We start from the raw sequence: 25,480 nt of genomic DNA, 5'->3' as shown, positions 1-25,480 counted from the left end.
TGTCTCTCTCTCTGTCTCTGTGTCTCTCCTCCCCCTCTCTGTCTCTCTCCCTCCCTACCTTCCCTCTCAATTTCTTTCTCTATCCAAAAATAAACAAATAAAATATTTATGTAATAATAATGAGTGTGCTTTTTGACCAGCAACAAGTATAATTATAATAACAATTCAAAAAACCCTGTATTTGGGAGTTGTGCAGTAGTGCAGTGGGTTAAGCGCAAGTGGAGCAAAGCACAAGGACCAGTGTAAGGATCCCGGTTCGAGCCTCCGGCTCACCACCTGCAGGGGAGTCACTTCACAAGCAGTGAAGCAGGTCTGCAGGTATCTATCTTTCTCTCCCCCCTCTGTCTTCCCCTCCTCTCTCCATTTCTCTATATCCTATCCAACAACAATGACATCAATAACTATAACAATAATAACTACAACAACAATAAAAAAGGCAACAAAAGGGAAAAATAAAAAAAAAGATAAAATAAGAAAAAACACCAGTATTTACACAAATATGGATAAAAAGAGTTGTTTCTGGCTCACAAAGTTGAAGGCAAGCGGTGGCATTCTCCCTAGGTTTGTTCCTTAGCCTGCCTGCCTGCCTGCCTGCCTGCCTTCCTGTCTGTCTGTTTCCCAGACAGAGTGGCCATTCTCCCTGCCCCCCAGAACCTCTCTGTCCAGTCCATCAACATGAAGCATCTCCTGATGTGGATCCCAGTGAGCGTGGCTGAGAAAGGACTCTACTACACTGTGGAATACCAGGGGTGAGTTGTTTGGTTTATATTGAGGGTTTCTCCCTTAAACAGCAGTGGATTCTTGGAGGCACAACCCTCATCCCAGAACTCATGGAGGTTCTGTGAGTCCAGGGACAGGCCATCTCCCATCCTTAGCCTCCCCTGCCTGTGTGGGTGGTGGGAGCTCAGAGGAAACAGGAGAGAGAATTCCCATGGCTCTGACAGTGAACTCTCTGGTGATGCAGGTATGTACAATTACATGTTGTTGATGCTTCTTTTCAGCAGTGATTCAACAGCCCAATGCTGAAGAAAGTATTTAATGTATGATGGGTGTGTATTATTTATTTGATTATGTATTTATTTTTACCGTACCTAATGTCTGTGATTCCACTGTTCTTGATGCCCCCCCCCACACCTTTTAGTTTGAGACAGAGAGACAAAGGAAGTGAGAGAGAAAGCGAGAAGGAAAGACACCACAGGATCACCCCACCATTCATAGTGCTTCTCTCAGTGCCATGTATGGTGCTCCCATGTAGTGCTGGGATTTCGAATCCAGGTCCTAATGCATGGTGAAGCATGTGTTTCACCAGATAAGTAATCTCCCAGTTTCTGAAGAAAATCTTTAATCTTCTTATTTATTTATTTTTCACTGGATTTGGTGAGCACTGCTCAGCTCTGGCTTATGGTGATACTGAGGATTGAACTTGGGACCTAGGAGCCTCAGGCATGAACGTTTTTTGTAGAACTATTATGCTGTCTTCCCAGCACCCCCTGAAAAAACAACACTGAGGGCTGGGCAGTAGCTCAGCAGGTTAAGCTCACATGGTGCAAAGCACAAGGAATGCTCTAAGGACCCCAGTTCGAGACCCTGGCTCCCCACCTGCAGGGAGGTTGCTTCACAGGTGGTGAAGCAGGTCTGCAAGTGTCTATCTTTCTCTGCCACCCCCCTCTGTATTCCCCTCCTCTTTCGATTTCTCTCTGTCCTATCCAACAACAACAGCAGCAGCAACAATAACAATAATGGCAACAACAAGGGCAACAAGGACAATAAAATGGGCGGTGGGGAAAAGGCCTCCAGGAGCAGTGGATTCATGGTGCAGGAACCGAACCCCAGGAATAACCCTGGAGGAAAAAAAAATCTTAAAGAATGAGTTTGACTCTTGACTCTAGGTGGGAAAATCCTTGAAGATTCAGATCCAAAGGGGTGAAGGGGACACTTCAGGTATTTTTTAAAAACTTTTACTTTAAATTATTTTTATTATATTTATTTATTGGATAGAGATAGCCAGAAATCAAGAGGGTGGGGGGAATAGAAAGGAAGAGAGAAAGAGAGACACCTGTATGACTATTTCACCACTTGAGAAGCTTCCCCCCTGCAGGTAGGGACTGGGGACTTGAACCCAGGTCCTTGAGCATTGTAACATGATCACTCAACCAGGTGCGCCAGTACCACCTTTTCCCCCCTATAAGTTTGGTCCTTGGAAATAAAATAAATCCTAAACATTTGGTCAGATTCTCCTGAGGCTAAGCAGGCTCCCATATCTTCATCTTTCCAGGCTCTAGGAGCTGCTGAGGAGTGAGAGCGGCACTCACGTGAGTTTTATTAATAATAAATACAGTGGCGCACCTGCACATGTAGGTGTTCTTTCAGGCTCAGGAGCACAGCTGACAAAGTTAGCAGTTGTTAGGACTATTCATTCAGAGGATGAGTCAGACAATAAAAATATAAACTATTAATGACATTAGACCTGCCCTGTCCGATATGCTAGCTACTAGACACAAATAACTACATGAATTCAGTCACTGAAAATAAATTAAGGAGCCAGGTGGTGGCACACCTGGTTGAGTGCACGTTACCATGTGCAAGAACCCAGCTATGAGCCCAGACTCCCTATCAGCAGGGGGAACACTTCACAAGTGGTGAAGCATGTCTACAGGTGTTTATTTTTCTCCCTTTCTATCTCCCCTTCTCAATTTCTCTCTGTCCTGTCAAATAAAATAGAAATAAAAAGTAACTTAAGTTAAAATATCTGTTTTCCATTCCCAGCTGTCACATTTCAAGGTCTTTGTGGTCACATGGAACTAGTGGCTCCCATACTGAAAAATACCCAGCTAGAACACTCCATCCTCATGGAAAGTGTATTGAACAGCACTGCATTAGACTATTTCGAGCATGATCCATCACAGGAGAGAACTAGAAGACTGGGGCAGTGAGGACATGATTCTAGTTACCTTTCACCAGGTGGCCAAGGAACCTATCTGAGTATTTCTCCTTATAAACTGAAGGCCAGGAGGAGCTAGTTAGAAGAAGAGCAGGGCAGAGAGTCATGCAGTGAACAAGGACAAAGGTCCTTGGGTGAAAAGAACCTAGCCTTTGGGTCAGTGGTGAGGAGGCCTGGAAAGAGGGGACATTGTGTTTAGGGACAGCAAGAGAAAGAAGGTCAGGAGAGTCTTGTTGGCCCTGGGAAAGAGGTTGGGTTCCATTCTGTGTGTTCTAAGGAGACACCTGGGAGAGAAACATCATGTTCTGTGGAGTGATGAATGGCTTAGAGAATGGCAGGATAGGACACTGGGAGATCTCTGTCATCAGTCCACCTTGAGATGAGGGAGTGGCTGAGAGGGAGAGGTAACTGTGATGATGGCAAAATCAGGGCAGATCACTGAGCCTTGGGAAAGTTTGGTTGTTGTTTTTACCGGGCTGGCTTCATGGGCAGGTAGCAGACGACCAGAAACACACGGCTGAGCTGAGAATGCAGTTTAATCTTTATTCAAGAGCGGGCAAACAGTCCAACACCTAATCACCACATAATGTGCTCCTCCATCTTTCTCCTCTGGTGGCAGAGAGGAACTCAGGAAGTATGTAAGATAGGGGGCGGGGAGAAGGGAGAAGCGTGAAAAGGCAAAGACTAAACCACAATCTCCTGGAGGTGGGGGAGTGAGACCAAACCAATGTAACAGAAAAGACCATGTAAATAGACCACAATGTCAAGCAATGTAACATAAGCAGAACTAGATCCCAGAAGCAGAACTAGATGCATACCAACAATTCCCCCTTTTCTTTTTAACTAATTGACCATAGTATCAGGAGTGTGGGGTGAACAGAAACCTATATCGTACAGGCATTATCAAAAAAGAAACTGGCACAAACATGGAGGAACAAGTAAGCGAGCAACTAGAACCAGTGTGCTGCCAAGGGAAGGCCTGAGGGGGACGTTTCCTGCCTTTGTGGGCAAGGCTTTATCAAGCTAAAGGAACTTTCTTGCCTCTGTGGGCTTTTCTTGCCTCAACAGGCATTTCTTGCCTCAACAGGCATTTCCTGCCTCTGTGGGCATCACCTAGCATGGGGAGGGTCTGGCTTATAGAGTCCCAAGGCAGCTGGCTGCAGTCAGTCTTTGAGAAACCCAGCAGCATGAAGGGAAGCTGCTAGTTTTGAGCAAAGTGTCCAAGAGGTGTACCAGTGAGTCCGATAGAAGTGCCAGTCCAAAGCAGATGTCCACGGAAAAATGCCAGGGGGTAGAATATTATATGAAGAAGGTCAGCTGCTGGAATTCTGTTTTTATGTAGAGAACTTGACAGCTGTAATCCACTTACTTATGAAACAAAACTTGTAGCAGATTAGAAGTTTACCACAATTGATAACTCTATTACAATTGGAAGTCTTTTTTAGTATGATTGTAAGGTTGTTTAAAGTTTAAACAATAAAATGTGGAAAGGTAAACAGAAGAACCATGGGAAAAAAAAGCCTCAGGCACGAGAATCATTAGCATAACCATTGTGCAATCTACTGTTCCTGATTGAGAAGGTATTTGAGAGCTTTACATATCAATAACGTCTTAGGGTTAATTTCATTACACCCATTCAAGATGGAGACACACCCTAGGTGTGCGCAGGTTTTTTAGACCAACTTAGTTAAAATATATTCTAATTTTTACCTCAGACTTTAAATGTAAGTTAATTTTACCTTTATGAGAATTACGTTGAAAACCTTTTTCATTTAACTTTGCCTGGTAAGAAGGTAGCCTTAAAGTTACATTTTTAACCTTAAAGTTAATGTTTACCAAACTTTAAACACACACATAAACATGGTCTTCAATACACAAAGAGAAAAACTTTTGTTATCAAGACATGTCATTTTAAACACGAATTTAGATCTGTACTGTCTTAGTTGTTGGGGTTGCATTGTCCAGCGGTGGCTTCTTGTACAACTTTCTTCTTCTTCTAGCGTTTGCCCTTCTTCCGTAGCCAGTCAACAGCGTCAGGTTGAGCCTGATGTAAAGTTTCGAGACCTCCTTTGAATCTGGAGAGGTGGCAGTCATTGACTATGTGGGTCATAGTCTGTCTGTAGCCGCAGGGGCAGGTCAGGTCGTCTCTGGCTCCCCAGCGATGGAACATAGCGGCGCACCGGCCATGGCCTGTTTGATAGTGATTGAGGAGGGCCCAATCATAACGTGCTAGGTCAAAGCCGGGTTGACACTTGCAGGGGTCTGTGATGAGGTGTTTGTTCTTTACCTCAGCTGACTGCCAACTCTGTTTCCAAGAGACTGGAGCAGAGAAGTTCAGTGTAGGCATAGGGGACCAGATTGGGTGATGAGACGTCAAGCGTTGGACAGGGTGGGCGAAGATATCCACATATATTGGCAGGTCCGGTTGAGCGTAGACGTGAGAAATGAACTTAGATGATGCCGCATCCCGATGAATATCTGGCCGGGCGATGTTGCTGAGAACTGGCAGCCATGGAACCAGGGTGGAACGGATGGTTCCAGAAATTATCCTCATGGAGGAATATAATTTGGAATCAACCAAGTGGACATGGGGGCTACGGAACCATCCTGGGGCACAGTATTCTGCAGTGGAATAGCATAATGCCAGAGATGATGATCGTAGTGTGGAAGCGCTCGCGCTCCATGAGGAGCTGGCCAGTCTTGCAATGATGTTATTCCTCGCGCCCACCTTTGCTGCCATTTTTATGAGATGTTTGTGAAATGACAGAGTGCGATCGAGAGTAACGCCGAGATAGACTGGCTGGGCTTCATGCCGGATTCTCGCCAAGCTGCACATTAAGCTCACGCAAGGCCGAGGCATGGTGTAGATGGAAAACAGATGATACCGTTTTTGCAGTGCTAGGGATTAGTCGCCATTTTTTACAGTAATCAGATATCAGAGACATGTCTTTCGTGAGTGTTTCCTCGAGGATGTCGTGCAACTCCAGCTCCAGGAATTGTAGATTGTGATCTCTGCCTGGATCTCTGTGTATTCTAGCTCCTCTGCTTTCAGAGCCGAGCTGGGGATCTCAGCCAGGGGGCCCAGTCCTGGCAGGGAGCCCGCAGTCTCCAGGTGGTCCGAGATCCGCTCAGACTTCAGAGCAGGAGGGCGGGCGGGCTGGCCGTGCAGAAGACACAGGCCGAGGTGCCCCGGGGTGGCAGCCAGGATGGGCTGCACCCCTGCCCGCCATGTCTGCTGGCCTGCTCCCAGCAGCCAAGCAGTGTGGAGGGAGCCCATGCCCAATGCCCCACGCCACGCGGAGGCGAGCCAGCTCCTGTGGGTGGGCGTTGGGCGGAAACCACAGTATGGCCCAGAGAGAAATGTTCCAGAAACAGAGAAACAGTCTCATGAAGAAAGGGCAGAGGCCTTTAGAAACCTCTTTACAAGCAGAAAAGAAGGCCATTGTGGCTTTACTTATCTGATCTTCTTTGGTCTGTTGCATGTGTATGGAGCCGAGATTCTTGTCCCTGTTCAGGCGCCATTATGTCGTTTTCTCCGGGCTGGCTTCACAGGCAAGTAACAGATGACCAGAAACACATGGCTGAGCTGAGAACGCAGTTTAATCTTTATTCACGAGTGGGCAAACAGTCCAACACCTAATTACCACACAATGTGCTCCTCCATCTTTCTCCTCTGGCGGCAGAGAGGAACCCAGGAAGTACATAAGATAGGGGGCGTGGAAAAGGGAGAAGCACGAAAAGGCAAAGACTAACCCACAATCTCCTGGAGGCGGGGGAGTGAGACCAAACCAGTGTAACAGAAAAGACCATGTAATTAGATCACAATGTCAAGCAATGTAACAGAAGCAGAACTAGATCCCAGAAGCAGAACTAGATGAATACCAACAACTGGTGATGAGAGTAGTGAGGAAGGAAAGGAACTGGAGTGTGGAGCAAATGCTTTTATAGGTAGAATGAGGCAGATACACTATTGAACCCGAGTGGGAAGGAGATGTGACATGACTGTGTCCTGCTGTCCTTGGCCAGAGAATATGAGTGCCTGTACAGGAGCGACACCTGTATCCCCAGTAGCTGGTGCTCACCAACCCCAAATCCTGAGTGTGACATCACTGTCACTGTGTCCTACAGCCTCCGTGTCTGGGCTACTGTGGGCTCACAAAGCTCAGCCTGGAGCACCTTGAAGTACCTCTTTAGCCGAAACTCAAGTAAGGCATTTCTCTTCTAGTTCCTACTCTGCCACCCAACCTTTCCGGAAACTTTCTGAGTTCTTTCTAGCATCAGATCAGTCTTCCTAAACCATAGGACTCAGGCTAGGAAGATGGCTCAGTAGAGAAAACACTGGGCCCTAGGTTAAATCCCTGGCATCAAATGAAATGAAAGAGTGGTGCCTCTCTCTCTCTGAAGTCAAATTAAAACAAACACCAGAGTACAGTGAACACAAACCTTAACTGGTCCATTAAAAGAAATTGTCTGTTGTTTCCCATATGCTATCTCTCTTTAATAAAAGATCTATTTATTCATTTATTGACCTGAGAAGAAGAAGAGAACCAGAGTATATCACTCTGGCACATGTGATGTTGGAGCTCAAACTCAGGACCTCATGCTCTTGGTCCATCATTCTAGTGGCACCACCTCCCAGGCCCCTCTCTCTCTCTGTCTCTCTCTCTCTCTGTGTGTATTTGTGTATGTTGCATAAAAAGAAACAAGGCCCTGGGGTAGATAGCATCATGATCATGCAAAAAACTTCCATGCTTGAGACTGAAGTCCCAGGTACAATTCCCAGCTCTAGCATAAGCCATAGTTGAGCAGTGCTCTGAGAAAGATAGAAAGAAAGAAAAGAAAGAAAGGAAAAAAAGAAAAAAGGGATGAAAAAAGTCTTGAAGGTAAAGCAGAAAGAAGCAGTCCTAGCATCACATCTCACTTCCAGAGCAGTTTTCCTTCCAGGTCACTAACCTCAGTGGCTCCAACACCTGCAGACTCTGACAGAGACAGGGAGGAATTTCAAAGCCCCTCTCAAAGTGAGAGATGGATGGCCTTGTAGAACAATCACTGGCCACAATCTGGAGAGTGAACTGGAGCAGGACAAGTAGGGCAGTGGCAGCTCTCCAGCCGAGCCGAGATTGTTTCTGGCCCTAGGAGTGGGGACAAAGACAGGAGGAGAGGACACATACAGGGAAGGTGACTGAGCTAGAAAGGACAGAGCTGTGGGGCCTGTTACTGAGGATGGAGTCAGTGAGAAAGTTGGTGGCCCAGCTGACTCAGCTCAGTGAGGCAGAGAAACCAGGAAAGCAAAACTATCTGGGTGCCTAGGGGACACCCCTGCCTTGGAGCTCTTTCAGATTGAGCTCTCTATAAGCTATCAGGCCACCTGAGTCTAATTGGCAGATGGGGTTCAGAGGGACCAAAGTCAGACACAGCATGAAAATAATCCCTGAAGGCTTGAGGGTAGATGAGATTGTCCAGGGACCTGTAAGGACAGAAATTCCCTGGAACAGGATCCTGGCACACACACACACACACACACACACACACACACACACACACACACACACACAGAGAGAGAGAGAGAGAGAGAGAGAGAGAGAGAGAGAGAGAGAGAAAAGACCTTATAGCACTACTCTACTGCTCATGAAGCCTCACAGTGTAGGTGTTCCCATGTGGTGGCTGAGGGCTTGAACTCAGGTCCTTGTACATGGTAAAGTGTGCACTCTACCAGGTGAACTACCTCCCAGATCCCTTTTCCCTTCTGAATGTGTAGCATCATTTATTGCCATTTGTCTCTGGAGCTGAGCAGAGAACAGTGTGCGTGTGCGTGTGCGTGTGCGTGTGTGTGTGTTGGGGGAGGGAGATAAAAATAAAGGAAAATGTTTTCATAGACATTTTTTTTCAAAGCATTTAATGCTTACAAATACCTCCCCCCATTTTTTTAAATCCAAAAGGAAAGTCAAGAATTCAAGTATGTCAAGTAACACAAACCACTTTATTTGTGTGTGTGTGTGTGTGTGTCCTGAAAGAGGGACAAAGGACTTTATGATAACGGAGAGGACGGGGACTGTAGCACTCTTCTCCCCTTTGCTCAGCACACACACACACACACACACACACACACACACACACACACAAAACTTGCTGGTTGATGCTTCCATCTCTGTCTGCTGTGAGGCTCCCGCCACCCTTTCTATACCCCCTTGAGTCTAGCAGGTCTCCAATGAGCTAGGATTGTGACACCACAGGACAGCAGCCAGTCCTGTTTGGGACTGGTTCTCACAACCCCCTTGTCTCACCAACAGCCATCCTCACAGCACCTGGGATGCAGGTCACCATGGACGGCCTCCACTTGCTGGTGGTTCTGGAAGACCTGGGGCCCCAGTTTGAGTTCCTCGTGGCCTCCTGGAGGAGGGAGCCAGGGACCAAGGTGAGACCTGAGGGTCAACCAGGCTCTGGGGAAGGAAGCACAGTGCTGGGTGAGGTGGGCCAGGAATACCAGTGGCTGCAATGCTGTGCGGAGCTTGGAGTACTTGGTGAGGGCTGGGGAAGGGGGATAGAGGAGGCTGACAAGCTTTGATGGCCTCTTCTTCAGAAGCACTTAGTGCAAACCTACCAGGATTGGGAGCCTTCTGAGGTCAGATTTGCCAAAACCCAGAGCTCCTTTATTTTCAATACCTTTATTCATCTCTCTCTCTCTCTCTCTCTTTCTCTCTCTCTTTCTTCCCCTCATTCCTTTCCCTCCTTACTCCCTTCCTTCTTTTCCTCATCTCTCCCCTCTCTCCTTCCTCTTTTCCTTCTTCCCTCTGATAGATATCTACAGACCTGCTTCTTCACTTTTTGTAAGCAACCCCCATGCAGGCGGGGAGCTGGGGGCTCGAACTGGCATTCTGATAGAGACAGAAACAGAGTCAGAGAGAGGGAAAGAGACCACAGAATGAAGCTTCCTTCAGTGCAGTGGGTATGGGGGGGGGGGGGTTGGACACAACCTGGGTTGTGCACATGACAGAGCAACACACTATCCAAGTGAGCTATTTCACTGGCTTTTGTCCCTACCCATTAGGGTTATTGCTAGAGCTCTGTCCCTGAATGATGCCACTAGTCCCTGCAGACTAAAGAAAAACACATTAAAAATATTTTGGATAGAGATATTGAGAGGGAATCGGGAGATAGGGAAAGAGAAAGACACCTACAGACCTGCTTCACCACTTGTGAAGCTTCCTCCCATGCAGGCAGGGACAATGGACTTGAGCCTGGGTCCTTATGCATTGTAACACGTGCACACTACTGAGTACACTGCTACCTATCTCCCCTGGCATACTCATTTTATTCTTTTTTTTTTTTAAGATAGAAGGTGAGAGAGAGGAAGAGGAGGAGAGACACAGCAGCACCACTGCCCCACTCATGAAGCCTCCCCCATGCAGGTGCTCCCATGAAGTAGCTGGGGACACAAATCCAAGTACTTGTGTACAGACAAGTGTGTTCTGCTGGGGGGGTCTTCTCCAGCCTCTTCCCCAATACCTTTCTAATGCACCTCTTTTCTTCTCCCTCGTCATCTATTCTGTTAAGCTCTTCATCCTGGCTGACATGTAGAGGTGGGGTGGGGAGGGTGTACAGCTGGCTGGGCAGGTGAGTGGGTAGATGACTGCCACCACTGGTGTCAGGGGACATGCCTTGCCTTGCACAGATTTCCCTTCCTTCCTTCCTTCCTTCCTTCCTTCCTCCCTCCCTCCCTCCCTCCCTTCTTTCCTTCCTTCCTTCCTTCCTTCCTTCCTTCCTTCCTTCCTTCCTTCCTTCCTTCCTTCTTCCCTTCCTTCTTGCTCAAGGATTTATTTATCTATTATGACAAAGAGAAAGAAAGAACAAGAAAGGAGGGAGGGAGAGAGAGAAAGAGAAACAGAGTCCCGATCATCTCTGGCATGTGGTGTTGCCAGAGATTGAACCTGGGAGCTCAGAGCTTCAAGCATGCAAACTCTAACAGACTGAGATATCTCCCTGGTCTCATTTGGACAGACTTCTTTTAAAAAAAATTTTCATTTATTTTTATTTTCATTTTATATTTCCTCTATTTGTACTACCATACAATACATAGTACAGTACAGAAGAAACATTTAAAATATATTTAAAATATAAATGATACAAAGGTAATATTAAACTATCTAAAAATAGCTGACAAACCCTCTTGATCAGATTCCCCACCTTCAGGCCTGTCTGTACTCATGTGCTATCTATCATCTTGGACAGGTCATTCCTAACCACTCTGCTTATTTGATTTTATTATTATTTTTTTGCCTCCAGGGTTACCACTGGTGCACAGTGCCTGCACTACCCTATGGGTGCTGGAGGCCTTTCCCCCTCCCCTTTTCTTTCTTTTTGGTATAGACTCAGAGACAGAAATCAAGAAGAAGAGAGAAATAGAGATACACCTGCAGCACAGCTCAACCACTCATGAAGCTTTCCCTCTGCCTGCAAGTAGGGACTGGGGACTTGAACCGGGGTCCTTGTGCATGATAATGTGTGCGCTCTACTGAGTGTGCCACCACCTTGACTCCTCATCATTATCTGTCTGCCCTGCTCCCTCTCTCTCTCTCTCATTCCAGGGTTACTGCTGGGTCTTGGTACCTACATTATGAATCCACTACTCCTGTCCATTTTATTGGACAGAAAGAAATTGAGAGAGGAGGGGAAGGTAGAAAGGGGGAGAGAAAGATAGATATCTACAGACCTGCTTCACTTTTTGTGAAGCAATCCCTGTGCAGGTGGGGAGCCGGGGACTCGAACTGGCATCCTTGTGTAGGTCCTTGTGCTCTGTACTATGTGTACTTAAGCCTGTGCACCACCGCCCAACTCCCTCTGCCCTGCTTTCTCTCACTGACTTTATCTACAGTCAATTCACAGTCCCTATTTTCTTCTTCCCCACCACGATATCAGCTCCTAGTTCTTTAATTCATTGCTATGTTCTAGCATCCAGGGAAGTGCTTAGCACACAGCAGCTGCGCAGTAAGTAAATGTGTGTGCAGGTCTGAGACAGTACCTTCATATGTGTACCTGGAAAGGAAATAGCTGCAACTTCCCTTCCTTGGCTCGCCTGGCCTGCTTCCCACAAGGAAGTAATCAGCATCTCTTCTCCTCAAGGAATATGCCACCCTGGTGCCCACTGGGGGCGTACCAATGCTCTTGGAGACCATGGAGCCAGGGACCACCTACTGTGTGAAGGCCCAGGCATTTGTAAAGGCCATTGGGCGGTATAGTGCCTTCAGCCAGGTCAAGTGTGTCAAGGCTCCAGGTGAGACTGGCTTATCAGCTTGGTTGGGCGGCTATCTGGGCAGTTGTAGGGAGTGGGTTCCCCCTGCAGGGTCTGACCAAGATATTGCAAAGGAGATGACCTCATCATTTTTGTATTTCTATTATATTTGATAGGGCAGAGAGAAATTGAGAGGGAAGGGGGATTTAGAAAGGGAGATAGAAAGATACCTGCTGACCTGCTTCACCATTCATGAAGCATCTCCCTTGCAGGTGGGGAGCAAGGACTTGAGCCCAGGTGCTTACACATGGTGATAAGTGGACTTAACTGAGTGCACCACCTCCTGGCCCTGACCGTATCATTTTCAGTAGCTGCATAGTATTCCACTGTGTATATGTGCCACAACTTTCTTGGTCACCCAGCTATGGGCTCTTGCTTTTTATTCTTTAGCAGAGTATTATTGCCACCTTTTCATGCTAGCACACATGGATCTGCTTCACTGTTTAGGAAGGTGTGTAGTAAACTGACCTCTGGATGTGACAAAAAAAAAAATTCACTGTGCTCTTATTGACAGGGATATGGCTCCATTAAAAGTTTTTTAGTTTACTATATATGAAAGTTTCACATGAAGGAGAGAGACAGAGATTGATAGATAGAGACTAGATAGAGATAGATAGATAGATAGATAGATAGATAGATAGATAGATAGATAGAGACTAGAGCATCACTCACTCCAGTACATTTGGTGTCAGGGATTGAACTGGGAACTTCAGGCATGAAGGTCCCATGTTCTAGCAATTTAGTTATTTCCCCAGCCACTTCATCACAATTTTCACAGCAGAATCCCAACCTACCACAATAATGTCTCCCTAGTATATGAGATCATCTTCTTGTAAAAAATATTTTATTTATTTATTTTAGAGATAGAGTTTGAGAGGGAAGAATGAGATAGACACACACACACACACACACCTACCTATAGCATTGTTTCACTGCTCATGAAGTTCCCCCCCTGCAGCTGGAGACTGGGGGCTTGAACCTAGATCCTTGAGCACAGTTGTGTATATACCCTACTAGGTATGTCACCATGCAGTTGCCAGAGATCATCTTCTATTTGTGGATACTTAGATCATTTCCACTTATTTTTTTTAAAATGATGTTCATTTAAAACAATGACCTATTTTTTCTTTTGATAGACAGTGAAACAGAGATAGCTATATAGAGAGAGGAGGAGAGAAACCTGCAGCACTGCTTTATTGCTCGTGAAGCTTCTTCTTTGCAGGTGGGGGCCAGAGGCTTGAACCCGGGTCCTTAGGCATAGTGATATGTGCGCTCTACCTGAGTTGACACTCACTGATGGGTGGACCTGGTTGTCCGCTCAGTGGATACTTGCTACTTGCCCGATGCCACTCTGATCCCTGGGATAAACATGGATATCTCTATCTTTGTGGGGCTCAGCCTCTCACTGGGGAGATAGGATGTTCTACTTCATGGCAGGTTCCCTGAGGCTGGGGAAGGTAGGGGAGTGCAGAGAGGAGCCCAGTTCTGAGACCTTTGCTTTGGCCCAGAAGGTTCCTTGAGTTGCATCCTGCCTGTAATTGTTTCCATCCTTGCAATTAATTTGTTGGACTCCACTCATGGGGGTGGATGAAAGGATATGAATGTTTGTGTCTCTTTTGATGTGGGGTACCACACTGTTTTCCTAAAGCACTAGAGCAAATCACAGTGCTCCTGGCTACTCTGGTGAGGCCACCCACCTCCCTGGGTGGAGGGTAGCCTGGATTGGGGAGATGTTACAGAGAACAGAGAGTTGGGAGTATCGTCTGCTCCTCCCTCCTCATCAGAGGGGGTGTTTTACTGAGTAGTCTGGCCTGACTTTGAAGCCAGCCCTAGCTGTATGACCTGAGCTAAGTCACATACCCATAGCAGGGACACGCTGCATCACAAGTTGGACAGGACTGTGTTCTGATCTTGGTATTTCCTACATGACATGAGTCACTGCCAAGTGCAAATTGTGAAACACACTTCATGGAGCTCCCTGCCCCCTCTATGATCTTCTCCAGCCCCTGCCCCCACCAGTCCTGCCTGGGGCACCCCGCCTGCCTCTTAGCACAGGGGTCCAGGGAGGATGCTCACACAGCCAGTGGAATCATAGAAACTCCCTACCCTTCCCTGCCCCTTGAAAAAGATTTGAATCTTCCTAAGAGCTTGCTGGAAGCCAAGCTTCAGCCTGTATTCTAGAAAAATGACTTTACTGGTGACCATTTTAGTCACTGGGGTGAACATCAAATCTCAGGGTGTGGACGTGGGACCTCTTGGCCAAAGCATGGAGCTAGCTGCAGGAAATTGAGGAAGGCTGGCTCAGAGATGCCATCCTCACTGTGCTTTGCTAAGTGCTGCCTCCTCCTCTTGCCCTCTTCAACTTCCCCTTTCCTCTCCTCCTCATACCCTCCTTCCCTCTTACTCTTTTTTTTTTTTTTTTTTTTTTTATTTAAGAAAGGATTAGTGAACAAAAGCATAAGGTAGGAGGGGTACAACTCCACACAATTCCCAACACCCAATCCCCATAACCCACCCCCTCCCCTGATAGCTTTCCCATTCTCTATCCCTCTGGGAGCATGGACTCAGGGTCGTTGAGGGATGCAGAAGGTAGAAGGTCTGGCTTCTGTAATTGCTTCCCCGCTGAACATGGGCGTTGACTGGTCGGTCCATACCCCCAGTCTGCCTCTCTCTTTCCCTAGTAGGGTGTGACTCTGGGGAAGCTGAGCTCCAGGACACATTGGTGGGGTCTTCAATCCAGGGAAGCCTAGCCAGCATCCTGGTGGCATCTGGAACCTGGTGATTGAAAAGAGAGTTAACATATGAAGCCAAACAATTTGTTGAGCAATCATGGATCCCAAGCTTGGAATAGTGGAGAGGAAGTGTTAGGGAGGTACTCACTGCAAACTCTAGTGTAGTCCTGCTTTCAGGTATATATTTTGCAGTAGTTTATGGATACGTGTGCACATAAGCTCTCTCTCACAGAAACTGGTGTATATCTAGGTTATGGGACTTTGTTGGAAAGTGAACTACCTGAGATGAAATTAGAGTGTACTATTAAAGGAAAGGTCTCACCCGAGTAATGAAGCTGAAGGGTTGTCATTCCACACGTGAAGTCTCTGGATACATTCTGGGGTGAAGCATGTTGAGGTAGCAATCGTTGCTTTGGTTAGTTTGTGATCGGCAGATGCAATGTTGTTTGGTTTGGATTGGGAGATGCATACGGGAAAGTGGGCCCTATCCAAGGGTTCCAGGACTGGGGGAAGTAGGGGCTCTATAGTGAAGATGTGAGGTTCCTGCTGTCTTAGGGTTCAAAAAGACAATCGATAGTTAATATTATCATCACATTATTTGTTAATTGGGTTAACTTTGAAAAGTCCCTTTGTTATGGTTTCCTGGACAGTACCCAGTATCTTGTATATAGCTGTGCTATTGGAAGCTTCTAATCTACTTGGTCTAGGCTTTTGAGAGAGTCCGCATATCAAATACATAGCCTATATATTAAAAAGATTCAGTTTGTCTTTTGAGAAACTTTGAGACATACAATTGATTTCCCCCTCTCATATTAATTAACTACTGATTTATATGTCTACATTTTGCTAGGAGTGTACATAAACACCATTCCCACCACCAAAGGACTGTGACCCATCCCTCCCGCCCACTTCCACCCCCCACTGGCCCAGGAAGCTACATGCCTACCCCTCACCACTGGGTTTTTACTTTGGTGCCCTACTTACAATTTGATCAGGTCCTGCTTTTAGTTTCCCTTTCAGATCTTCTTAGTCAGCTTCTGTTGATGAGTGGGATCATCCCATACTCATCTTTATCTTTCTGACTTAATTCACTTAACATAATTCCTTCTAGCTCTGTCCAAGATGGGTCAGAGAAGGTGGGTTCATTGTTCTTGATAGCTGCATAGTATTCCATTGTGTATATATACCACAGCTTTCTCAGCCACTCATCTGTTGTTGGGCACCTGGGTTGCTTCCAGGTTTTAGCTATTATGAATTGTGCTGCTATGAACATAGGAGTACACACCTCTTTTTGGTTGGGTGTTATGGAGTCCTTGGGGTATAACCCCAGGAGAGGAATTATTGGGTCATATGGAAGGTCCATGTCTAGCCTTCTGAGAGTTTTCCAGACTGCTCTCCACAGAGGCTGTACCAATTTACATTCCCACCAGCAATGTAAAAGGGTTCCTCTGTCCCCACATCCTCTCCAGCATTTGTTGCTGCTGTCCTTTTTGATGTATGCCATTCTTACAGGAGTGAGGTGGTATCTTAGTGTTGTCTTGATTTGCATTTCTCTGATAATCAGTGACCTAGAGCAGTTTTTCATATGTTTGTTAGCCTTTTGGATCTCCTCTGTGGTGAATGTTTTGTTCATTTCCTCTGCCCATTTTTGGATGGGGTCATTTGCTTTTTTGCGGCTGAGTTTGCTGAGCTCTTTATATATTTTGGTGATTAGTTTCTTGTCTGATGTCTGGCATGTGAAGATCTTCTCCCATTCTGTGAGGGGTCTCTCTTTCTTTCTTTCTTTCTTTCTTTCTTTCTTTCTTTCTTTCTTTCTTTCTTTCTTTCTTTCTTCCTTTCCTTCCTCCTTTCCTTCCTTCCCTCCTTCCTTTCTTTCTTTCCTTCTTTCTTTCTGCCACCTAGGTTATCTTTGGGGGTCAGTGTTCCACCGCTCCTGACAGCCACTTCTTTGACAGGGGGCGGGAAAGAAACACCTGCAGCTCTGCTCCGTCATTCATAAAGCCCTCCTCCTGCAGGAAGGGAGAATGAGAAGCTTGAACTCAGGTCTTTGTGTATGGTAATGTGCACTCTACTGGGTGAGCCACCATCTGGTCCACCTTAAGTTTGTTTTTGTTTTAGTCCATAGAGTGAGTAATTATTTTTTTTTGTTCAGATTTTCTGAGGTTTATTTTATCTGTGGAATTTATCAATAAGTAGACATTTCAGCATAAGACATTTCTGTGAGTTGTTACAACATTGGTTCAGGTTTTAAGTTGGGGGTGAAAAGAATCACAGAACTTTTTTTTAAAGTCATAATTTAAAGAACATTATAATCCTAGAACAGTAACTTAAAATTTTTTATATTTATTTATTCCCTTTTGTTGTCCTTGTTGTTTTATTGTTGCAGTTATTATTGATGTCGTTGTTGTTGGATAGGACAGAGAGAAATGGAGAGAGGAGGGGAAGATAGAGAGGAGGACAAAAAGATAGACGCCTGCAGACCTGCTTCACCACCTGTGAAGTCACTCCCTTGCAGGTGGGGAACCAGGGGCTTGAACCAGGATCCTTATGCCGGTCCTTGCGTTTTGTGCCACATGCACTTAACCTGCTGCGCTACCGCTCGACTCCCCTAGAACAGTAACTTATCTTTAATATATTTCCAATTGCCTGAGCCAGATGAATGCCATATGAAATTACTCATATTGCTCTGATTTGCCTAGGACTGAAAATCCCTTAAGAATGTGTACATAAGCATATTTATAGATTTTACTAAAAAATAAAATTTTAGAATATGATAATAAAAATCAAACATTATTACAATTATATAGTTCTAATGAAAGTTCACTATGGGGCCAGGCAGTGGTGCACCTGGTAGAGTGAACACATTATCATGCACAAGGACCAATGTTCAAGCATTTGGTCTCCACCTGTGTGAGTGGTAGAGCATTGCTGCAGGTGTCTGTCTTTCTCTCTTCTTCTCTACCTCCCTCTTCCCTCTCAATTTTTTTTCTGTCTCTCTCAAAAAGGAAACTAAGAAAATAAATAAGAGGAAAAATATGGTTTCTGGGAGTGTTGGATTTTTGTATAGGCACCAAGTTCCACGATAACCCTTATAGCAACACACACACACACACACACACACACACACACACACACAACTACTGTATTTATTATTATTATTATTATTATTATTATTATTATTGCCTCCAAGGTTATTGCTGGGGCTTGTTGCCTGCACTACAAATCCACTGCTCTTGGCAGCCATTGATTCCATTTTGTTGTTGTTATTGTTTTCCTTGTTGTTGTTGCTGCTGGATAAAACAGAGAGAAATCAAGAGAGAGGAGGGGAAGACAGAGAGGGGAAGAGACAGGTAGATACCTGCAGACATGCTTCACCACTTGTGAAGCAAACCCCCCCTCCACAGGTGGGGAGCTGGAGGCTCGAACTGGGATCCTTATGCTTCGCATCATGTGTGTTTAACCTGGTGCGCCACTGCCTGGCCCCTGATTTGTTACTATTTTTAATGTGTTTTATTTTAAATATTTTACTTATTTTAATTTTTTCTTTTTTAAAGATTTTTTTAATATTTATTTATTTCCTTTTTGTTGCCCTTTTTTAAATTTATTTTTTATTTTTATTTTTTTATTTAAGAAAGTATTAATTAACAAAACCATAGGGCAGGAGGGGTACAATTCCACACAATTCCCACCACCCATTCTCCATATCCCACCCACTCCCCTGATATCTTTCCCATTCTCTATCCCTCTGGGAGCATGGACCCAGGGTCATTGTGGGTTGCAGAAGGTAGAAGGTCTGGCTTCTGTAATTGCTTCCCTGCTGAACATGGGCGTTGACTGGTCGGTCCATACTCCCAGTCTGCCTCTCTCTTTCCCTAGTAGAGGTGTGTACTCCTATGTTCATAGCCCTTGCTTTTTTTTTTTTATTGTTGTTGTAGTTATTATTATTGTTGATGTTGTCATTGTTGGATAGGACAGAAATAAATGGAGAAAGGAGGGGAAGACAGGGGGAGAGAAAGATAGACACCTGCAGACCTGCGTCACCACCTGTGAAGCGACTCTCCTGCAGGTGGGGAGCTGGGGGCTCGAACCGGGATCCTTATGCTGGTCCTTGCGCTTTGCACCATGTGCACTTAACCCGCTGTGCTACCGCCCGACTCCCCTACTTATTTTATTTTAATGAGAGAGAGAGACTAGAGCATTGCTCAGACATGGTTTATGGTGGTGCTGGGGGTTGAACCTCGGACCAAAGAGTCTTAGGCATGAAAGTCTTTGGCAGAGCCATTATCCTGTCTCTCCAGCCCTGGATTTTTTTTTTTTTTTGTGATAGAAATATACATCATTGGGAGTTGGGCGGTAGTGCAGCGGAATGGCACAAGGATCCTGGTTCGAGCCCCTGGCTCCCCACCTGCAGTGGAGTCACTTCACAGACCGTGAAGCAGATCTGCAGGTGTCTATCTTTTTCTCCCCCTCTCTGTCTTTCCCTCCTCTCTCCATTTCCCTCTGTCCTATCCAACCACGACGACAACAATAATAACTACAACAACAAAACAACAAGTGCAACAAAAGGGACTAAGTAAATAAATTTAAAAAAGAAAGAAATATACATCATCATTATTATAGTAAATAATTTTGGAGGGAATATTGGCTCACAGGACAGTTGCTGATACATGAGTACGGTTTCTTATTTCTCTGTGACAGGTGTCTATATACAACTCCTAGCACCATCTGAAGCCTCCTCCTTCATCCTGCCTCCTCTTACTCCCTCCCAGCTCTCCTCCTAGAGTCCCTGTTCCTACTGCAATGGACCCCAGCTGTCACCTCTCCTCTCCTCTGGTTTCCAGGAGAGGCCCTCCCGCAGGTGCTGGCCCTGTTAGCCTTTGTCAGCTTCATGCTGCTCCTGGTGGTTGTGCCACTGTCCCTTTGGAAGGTAGGCCAGCTGATCCGCTACTCCTGTTGTCCAGCCGTGCGGCTTCCGGACACCTTGGTAAGTTCAGGCTGCTGCCTTCCACCTCAGCCTGGGCCCCAGCGGGGTCTCTGCCTGCTCTGTGACTTCACCATCATTTGCCAAGGAGGTGGTGGGGGTGGGTGGAGCAGAGCACTGCTGGTCAGGTGGTCTTGGGGGGGGCACACCTTCCTCAGGCTGCCCTCAGACCTTGGCTGCTGCTCCAGGGCAGGTGTTGCACAGTCTGGGGTGCTTAGCACATGTGGAATTTCAGGCACACTCGGAGAGGCTTCCCTTAGAACTCTTGGGAATCCTGCTGCATTATGAGTCACAATCTAAAAGATCAGAAAGCTTTTGGAGAAAGGCAAACAATTTGGGTGACATCAGAGACTGTGCTTATCCATGGGAGGGACAAATCTTTCTTTCTCTCTTCTCTTCTCTTCTCTTCTCTTCTCTTCTCTTCTCTTCTCTTCTCTTCTCTTCTCTTCTATTCTCTTCTCTTCTCTTCTTCTTCTCTCTCTCTCTTTCTCTCTTCCTCTTTTGGATAGTAACAGAGAAATTGAGAGGGGCAGAGGGAGAAAGAAAGGGGGAGAGAGAGAATGACAGCTGAAGTACTCTCTGCTTCACTGCTTGTGAAGCTCCTCCCTCTCCACAGGCCTTGAACCCCAGTCCTTGCACATGGTAACATGGGTGTTCAACCAGATGTGCCACCACTCAGCCACTTTGTATTCTTTTCTTTAAAGATTTTCAGTATTAATCAGAGAGAGAGGGAAAGAGAGAGGGAGAGAGAGAGGGAGAGAAAGAGAGAGCGGTAGAGAAAGAATCACTCTGGAACATGCAATGTTGGGGATCTAACTCAGGACCTCAAGCTTGAGAGTTCAACACTAACGATAGCACCACCTCCTAAACTGTCACTTTCACTTTTCTGTTCTCCTTTACTACCCTATTACCTTGTTCCAGCAGTATCTGTTCCAAAAGGCACTCCTTTCCTTCCCTTTCCTTTCCTTTCCTTTCCTTTCCTTTCCTTTCCTTTCCTTTCCTTTCCTTTCCTTTCCTTTCCTTTCCTCTCCTCTCCTCTCCTCTCCTCTCCTCTCCTCTCCTCTCCTCTCCTCTCCTCTCCTCTCCTCTCCTCTCCTCTCCTCTCCTCTCCTCTCCTCTCCTCCCCTCCCCTCCCCCTCCCCTCCTCTCCCCTCCCTTCCCCTCCCCTCTCCTTTCCTTTCCTTTCTTTCTCTCTTTCTTTCTTTTGTTTGTGTTTTTTATTTGTGATTTACAAGATTATAAGTTATGAAGGATATAGTTCCTCACCACTCCCACCACCTACCAAAATGCATTTCTTCTCTAAGCTCTTTGATTTGTCTTCTGTTTTCTTTTTTTCTACATGTGCACATTTGCTTACAGCTGAAAACAATGAGTCACAGTGTCCGTCAAATCCCATCAGACTCTGACTACACATCACCACACTGCTCCCACCCCCAGCCAAACTACATGTCAGCCTTTGCCTACATTATAGATAATCCTCCAAGCTTAAAAAATAGATAGCAGCTTCCAAATATTCTTGCAAAAGCCACACATCTTTCCCACTAAGCCACAGGGAATTACTGACTGGAAATTAATGTCCATTAAAAAAAATGCACGACTGAGTTTATATGTGCTTAATTTATCTGTTTGGGTCAGGCATTTCGTATCTACATCTGTGGCTTTATATTGGCGATGGTAGGGCTGCCCATGACTGGAGTTCAGTCCCTAGCATCACATGTGCCAGATGATGCTCTTGTTGTCTTTTATGTTAATAAATTAATACATATTTTAAAAATATTTATATAAAAAGGCAGAGTCTTTCTGCACAGCTCAACCTGTTAGAGCACCAGCTTATAATCTTGAGATCTCAGAGTTTGCAGGTTCAGGCCTCAGCATCACTTTATATCAGAGCTGAACAGTATTCTGGTCAATCTCATGATCAACCAATCACCTATCAATTAAAAATAATAGAAAGTCTTTTCATTCAAGTGTATTTCCACCAGTAGCAGTCTGAAGCAAAACATATATCAGAATAATTATATTGCGTGCTATGTCCCTATTTTAAAATGTGATTTCTTTTCTTTGTCTTTCACCCACAGTTGTTTCATGGGGGTGAGGGGTAGAGAGACAGAGAGAAGGAGAGATACCACAACACTGTTCTTCCACTTGTGACACTTCCATAAAGTGGCTGAGGGGACCAACCCTGGGTTTTTGCACGTGGTAAAGTATAGGCTTTGTCAGGTGAGCCATCTCCCAGATGCTGGAATAAGTTTTTCACCTTCTGAAATTCTGAGATTGGGAACATGATCGAAAGATAAGATATAAACTTGATTTATGTTCCAGAATTTAGTGCTCTGCAGATAACCCTAACCCTGACCTGGATCCAGACCCAGACCTGGACCTGGACCCTAACCTGGGAGCAGTGGAAGTGTGCAGGCATAATACCCCAGGACCAACACATGCATGCGTACATATATACATGCCTAATGCATGGACCAACACATCAACATGTGATCAATGTGAGAGTATCCTAATAAAAGATTAGGATACTCTTTTTTCCCCCCCGATATTGAGTGTTTCAAGATCTGCTCTGTTGTGTATTTGCAGCACATCTCAGTTAGGACCAACCATAAGTCAAGCACTTGCTAGTCACCTACAGCTACTATGCTGAGCAGTGTAGTTGTAGAGTATTAAGTTCTGGAACGTAATTCTAGGTCCCAGAGCCCTGGCAAGCAGGGGCAGTCAGTCTATGAACTGGAAGATGATCTCTGAATATTGGAAACTCTGATCTTGGGGTTAGATGCTGATTTGGGGCTTCTCTTTAAAATTTATTCATTGGGGGCTGGTAGAGCTAACACTTGACCATGTGCAAGGATCTAGATTTGAATCCTGGATCATCAAATGAGAGCACCTGCAGAAGGGAAGCTTCATGAACAGTGGAGCAGTTGCAGTGTCTAACTTTCACTCTGTCCCTTTTTCTCTCTCCCTTGCTGTCTCTAATCCTCTATCTAAAAATTGGAGATAGATAGATAGAGAGAGAGAGATTGAGAGAAAGTAAAATTAAAAGGAGTTTGCTGGGAGCAGGGGAGTTGTACAGATGTAGAACTAATAAGAAAACATGGTGAAAACAGGAAGAAAGAAAAAAAGAAAGATGGCGTCAGGTGGTGGAGCACCTGGTTAAGTTCATACATTACAGGGCACAAGGACTCAGGTTCAAGCCCCCGGTCCCCACCTACAGGTGTCTCTGTGTCTCTCTTCTTCTCTATCTCCTCCTCCCCATCTCCATTTCCCTCTGCCTCTATTTAATAATAAATACTTTTTTAAAAAAGAAGAGAAAATTAATCAAATAGTTGGTAGCTGGGGAGATAGTCCCATGCTGTTATGCCAGATTTACATGCCTGAGGCCCCACAGGTCCTGGCTAAACAGTGTTCTTTGTGCTCCCCCATATCCACCCATCTATCTGTCTGTCTGCCTATCTATCTATCTGGTGCTGTGGTGTTTCTTCCTCTATCTGCCTGTCTCCCTGTCTCTATCTGAAAAAGTCAGCCCCAAGTGGTGAAGCCCAGGCAACAATCATCACCACCACAAAAACTAGTTGGGATTTTTGATACGTTTTATTCTCTGCTACTGCTACCAATGTAACATGGTCACATCATCTGATGGGTGTTCATGGGAATGATTTTTTTTCAGGAAGTCACCAGCTTCCCACAGAAGCTGAGATCAGCTGTGGAAAGGAAGAGGAGACCTGTGTAGTGTGGATCCTGCCTTCTGAAGCGCCTTCCCGGGAGCTGAATCTCACTGACAGAGAGCCAGCACAGTGGAGGTTAAGACCCTGGACCCCAGGATCCAGCAGCCCTGAAGGGAAGACTCTCTGTGCTCCTCCAGGGACCCAGGGTGAGGGAAGGAAGAAGAGAGCTGCCCCCAGTGCCTGGCAGACTATGGGGATATGAACCTAATTAGCATATGGATGAGAATGTAATTAGCATATGACTGACATCATACTATGGACTTATGCAAACCCACAAGGGATTGTGGGTGTGTCAGAGGCTTTTAAAGCAAGTGGTTGCCAGAAATAGCTGTCCCTCTTCCTGTGTCCTCTTGCTGCCTGCTCGCTCTGCACCGCAACCTTGCCGCTTCTCCTAGGACCTGAGCACATGGAGCTGAGCTGTGGTAACTAACTTGTGTACTCACAGCCTGGGCCATAATGACTAACCTATCTCTGCCCTGTTGCCTATTTTGCTGTACCTAAATAACCACAATGTAATAAATACCCCATTTGTTTAAACCACAACTGTCAGGAAATTGTGAGGATGTGGTTGAGCTCAGCAGGGCTCACAAAGCACCCTGTATTCCTGATACTATAGTCTATCCACATAATCATCGTTTTGCCTGAAAGATCCGTACCCATTTCATTCCTTTGATCTATCTTCTTTCTACCCTCAAGACCCTCCATGCCTGCAGGGTAGTATTAATCCTAAAACCCTCACAACAGTTGCTAAGGAAGTTTCTACCTTCCTAGCCCCAATTTTTCCTTTCTCTGCCCCTTTCCTAGTCATTTCCATTTCCGACTTGCCACTTCCAGGTCTTCCCTTTAAAAGCCTTGGCTCTCTGATCAATAAAGAATTGCATTGCCTCGCCACCACATGTTTGGTTCCTGAGTCATCTCCCTCACGACACTGAGTGAGTAGCAGCCAAGACTGGCTCTGGTCGAGTTCTCTCCAACCCAGAGAGTACGTACACAGGAAGAGGCACCCCCACACTAGCCTGGCACCTGACTAAAGCCATGCCAAAGTTAATTATTATTTCTTTTTGAGGAATTAATGTTTTTTTACAGTTGACAGTAAAATACAATAGTTTGCACATGTATAACATTCCCCAATTTTCCACATAACAGTTCAACCCTCCCTAGGTCCTCCTCTACCATCATGTTCCAGGACCTAAGCCCCCCCCACCCCCCTCCCAGTCTTTTACTATGGTGCAATACACCAACTCCAGTCCAAGTTCTGGTTCGTGTTTTCTCTTCTGATCTTGTTTGTCGACTTCTGTCTATGGGAAAGATCATCCCACATTCATCCATTTGTTTCTGACTTATCTTACTTATCATGATTTCTTCAAGCTCCATCTAGGTTGGGGTAAAAAAGGTGAAGTCACCATTTTTAATGGCTGAGTAGTATTCCAGTGTATATATAGACCATAACTTGCTAGGCCACTCATCTGTTGTTGGACACCTGGGTTGCTTCCAGGTTTTGGCTATTATAAATTGTGCTGCTATGAACATAGGTATACACAAATATTTTTGGATGGGTGCATTGGGTTCCTTAGGATATATCCCCAGGAGAGGAATGACAGGGTCATAGGGTAGGTCTATTTCTAGCCTTGTGAGAGTTCTCCACAGAGGTTGGACCAGCTGACACTCCCACCAACAGTGCAGGAGGGTTCCTATGACCCCACAACCTCTCCAGCATTTGTTGCTACTACGTTTTCTTTCTTTTTGTTTTTTATTTAAGAAAGGATTAATTAACAAAACCATAGGGTAGGAGGGGTACAATTCCACACA

The 25,480-nt window shown here is 45.6% G+C and overlaps 1 protein-coding gene across 1 annotated transcript in view; it reads left to right on the top strand.

Annotated features, from left to right (window-relative positions):
* IL20RB (interleukin 20 receptor subunit beta) overlaps nt 1-24,560 on the top strand; it is a 35,134-nt gene extending 10,574 nt beyond the window's left edge. Inside the window, 7 exon segments of the mRNA XM_007521807.3 lie at nt 623-749; nt 6,968-7,146; nt 9,232-9,356; nt 12,062-12,212; nt 19,804-19,946; nt 23,614-23,640; nt 23,643-24,560. Of these exon segments, the coding sequence (XP_007521869.3) occupies nt 623-749; nt 6,968-7,146; nt 9,232-9,356; nt 12,062-12,212; nt 19,804-19,946; nt 23,614-23,640; nt 23,643-23,873 (983 nt within the window). The 3' untranslated portion in view covers nt 23,874-24,560.
* Nucleotides 24,561-25,480: the final 920 nt, after the last annotated feature.

Source organism: Erinaceus europaeus, chromosome 1 (genome assembly GCF_950295315.1).
Source record: "Erinaceus europaeus chromosome 1, mEriEur2.1, whole genome shotgun sequence".
NCBI lineage: Eukaryota > Metazoa > Chordata > Mammalia > Eulipotyphla > Erinaceidae > Erinaceus > Erinaceus europaeus.
The sequence above is the reverse complement of the archived record's forward strand: the minus strand, read 5'-3'. Positions and strand labels throughout refer to the sequence as shown.